The sequence below is a fragment of the Mesitornis unicolor genome, unplaced genomic scaffold (genome assembly GCF_000695765.1).
Source record: "Mesitornis unicolor isolate BGI_N332 unplaced genomic scaffold, ASM69576v1 scaffold36100, whole genome shotgun sequence".
Classification (NCBI taxonomy): domain Eukaryota; kingdom Metazoa; phylum Chordata; class Aves; order Mesitornithiformes; family Mesitornithidae; genus Mesitornis; species Mesitornis unicolor.
In genome coordinates, this window is record NW_010159558.1 from 3,962 (window position 1) to 6,794 (window position 2,833).

General features: G+C 53.7%; 1 protein-coding gene across 1 annotated transcript in view; it reads left to right on the plus strand.

Moving 5' to 3' along the window:
* The window catches only part of AMDHD2 (amidohydrolase domain containing 2), a 5,963-nt gene extending 3,719 nt beyond the window's left edge, over window positions 1-2,244 (plus strand). The window contains 5 exon segments of the mRNA XM_010187078.1: window positions 1-77; window positions 298-405; window positions 1,146-1,214; window positions 1,661-1,762; window positions 2,156-2,244. The exon segment at window positions 1-77 is cut by the window's left edge and continues 32 nt beyond it. Of these exon segments, the coding sequence (XP_010185380.1) occupies window positions 1-77; window positions 298-405; window positions 1,146-1,214; window positions 1,661-1,762; window positions 2,156-2,244 (445 nt within the window).
* The last annotated feature ends 589 nt before the right edge of the window (window positions 2,245-2,833 follow it).

A 2,833-nucleotide genomic window follows, 5' to 3' on the forward strand; every position in this document is an offset into this window, starting at 1 on the left:
CTTCTATGGCATGATCTCTGATGGCATCCACACCAACCCCGCTGCCCTGCGAATCGCCCACCGAGCCCACCCCAAAGGTGAGTAGGCCTCACTTGCCACGCAAGTGCTGTGGCGTGCTGCCCTCGCTGCCTGAAAGAGGTCATGGCCACGTGTGCTGATCCACTAGCCCTCTTGCTTTCACTGGCCATGGTTAGAGACACCTTGTCCCCTCTCTGGGAGGGCCAGCATGGCCAGTGCTCGGAGCTGCAGCAAGGTCAGCTGCAAAGCTAACACCGCCTCTTTCCTTGCATTCCTCAGGCCTGGTGCTGGTGACGGATGCGATCGCTGGCATGGGGCTGGCACCAGGTCGGCACACGCTGGGTCAGCAGGTGGTAGAGATCGATGGGCTGAACACCTACATTGCAGGTAAGTGCCTCTTGCTAAAGAGCTGAGGACAGGACTGCCACTCTTGCCCATTTCTGGAGAGCTCAGCACACCTTGCAGTTCCTGTCGGTGTGAGGCAGCACTTGTGCTGCCCTTTTGGGTTTTGATGCCTGGTGGCTCTGCAGTGACTTGGCCTTGGGGAGAATGAGGTACCTTGTAAAGAGGGGAAATGCCAAATCTTGGTAGAGTGAGGAGGAATCTGTCAACTTGTAGCTGTCTGCAACACCTTTGAACACCTTATTGCCCAGTGTGATGGATGGTAGAGGTTCCAGTGGGGTCTGAAAGGATGGAGAATATCCCACAGATATTTATTGTCCTTTGTCTTTACTGTAACACTACCACTTCTTGCTAACTTAAGTTCCCTAAGCTGCAAGCAGTTGGAGACTGGGAGGGTATTTCAGAGGAGGACCATTCCATACTCAGTTTCCTTCTTCTGTCTCTGGCAGCAGCTGGCTGTGTTGTGAGCAGGAGTTTCAGTCAGTCCAGCTGCTCTTACAGTGGAGCTGCAGGTGACATCCTGGTACCTCTCCCTACATTGCCAGCAATGTGCTCTTTCTCTCCTCGTTCTCTCACTCGGCAGCCATGGCTGTGGGCTCTTTAATTTTCTTCTCATGCAACCCAGATTTTCCACCCCTTCTGGTCACATTGTGCTTTCCTACCACCTCGCTTCTCCCTGTTATGAGTTGTGGGACCTGCTCAGTGCCATCCTGTTCCTCTCCCAGGCACAAAGACCCTGAGTGGTAGCGTGGCAACCATGGACACGTGTGTGCGACACTTCCAAGAAGCCACAGGTAAGTCAGCCTTGTCCACAAGCTGTTGTTCCTTACGCTGACTTGGGAAGAGGTCTTGCTCCTGCCAGCTGTGTCTGCTCCACCAGGGAATGTTCCCTCTTGCCTGAGACATGATGAGAAGGGCTGGGAGCAGTGGCACTGGCCTCAGATGAGCACCTTTTTGAGGGGGGGAGATTTGATTTTACCCCATAGAACCAGTGAGAGGTGTACTCCTCTGCTCCTTTCTCAGAAAGGTGAATGACTTTCCCCACCCTATACTCTGTGTGTTCAGTTCTCCTCTTCCTGCTGTCTCTGGTTGGGATGTTTGCCCTCTGCAGCCCCATCTGGCTGTGATGAGGGTGTTCCAGCTCGGGTCCCTGCCAGGCTGACAGTTGCCTTAGTCAGGGGACTTTTGGGCTGGCAACTGCTGTTTGCTGTCCTAATGTCTCCTTCCTTCTCTGTCCAAGGGTGCTCAGTAGAGACTGCATTGGAGGCAGCATCTCTGCATCCTGCCCAGCTCCTGGGAATTGAACACAAAAAAGGGACATTAAATTACGACTCTGATGCAGGTACTGGTATGGGGAAAGCAGGTACTGGTATGGGGACAACTGTGAGGGCTCCCAGGTGCTGGAGCAAAGCAGGGGCTGCTGCGAACACATCTTCATTCCCTGCTTCAGTGGGAGCTACAGGGAGGCTCGCTCTGCCTGAGATTTGCTCTGGGCTTTAGCTCCAGTAGTTTTTACCTTGCATGCTGGTGGTGTTTCATGAACCCTTTGGAGAGACCCCCGCTTCTCAGTCAAGTGTGGAGCAGAGCCACTATAGCAAGGATGGCACTGCACTGCTGTCCCACTGCCATTTCTGGGTGGGAAGAAGCATTTCCCCACCAAGCCCAGCTCCTCCCAGCCAGCTTCAGCTGCTCCATTTCTCTGACAGCTGCTTCCTTTCTCTCTTGTCCGATGCAGATTTCCTGGTGCTGAACAACGATCTGTATGTGCAAGCCACATACATCGCGGGTGAGGAAGTCTGGAGACAGGATGCGTCAGGCATGTGACGCTGGACTGTCCCAGTGCCTTCTGAGGCTCCCTGGCACTGTGGTTAGCAGCTCTGGTAACCACTCCACTTCTCTTTTTTTTTTTTTTTTTTTTTTAAATTCCTTCCTGCAACTCCCTTAAAGGAGCCTCATACCAAAGAGCTGCGTGTTCCAGCGCAACCGCTGCTTCCAGTTACAGCCATGTCTGCAACAAATTTGTTGGTGCTCCATCGGTGGGATGGGGAAAGCAGGCAGATCTGTGTTGGGGGGGATTGTCAGTCCCCAGCGTGACCTGAAGCACAGCTGTCCTGCACAGAGTCCCCAGACAGAGGTGCTCCTGTCGCCATCTTACAGCAGTGTGAAGCTGTCCCAGCCTTTGCACCGTTTTATACAGCGCACACTAATCTGCCCTGTGCCCGAGGCAGGCTCAAGCCATTTCCATTCCTCTGCCTGCTGTTCGCCTCGCTCCCGGACAGCCATGATTGGTTAGACATCAGCTTCCACCAGGTCAGCTCGCAGCTCTTCATGTTAAAAGGTTCCTGTTGTGTCAGCAGAAGTTGAGGATCACATTCTGGTCTCCGGGCAGTCCCACTGTCGTGTGTCCTCTGGA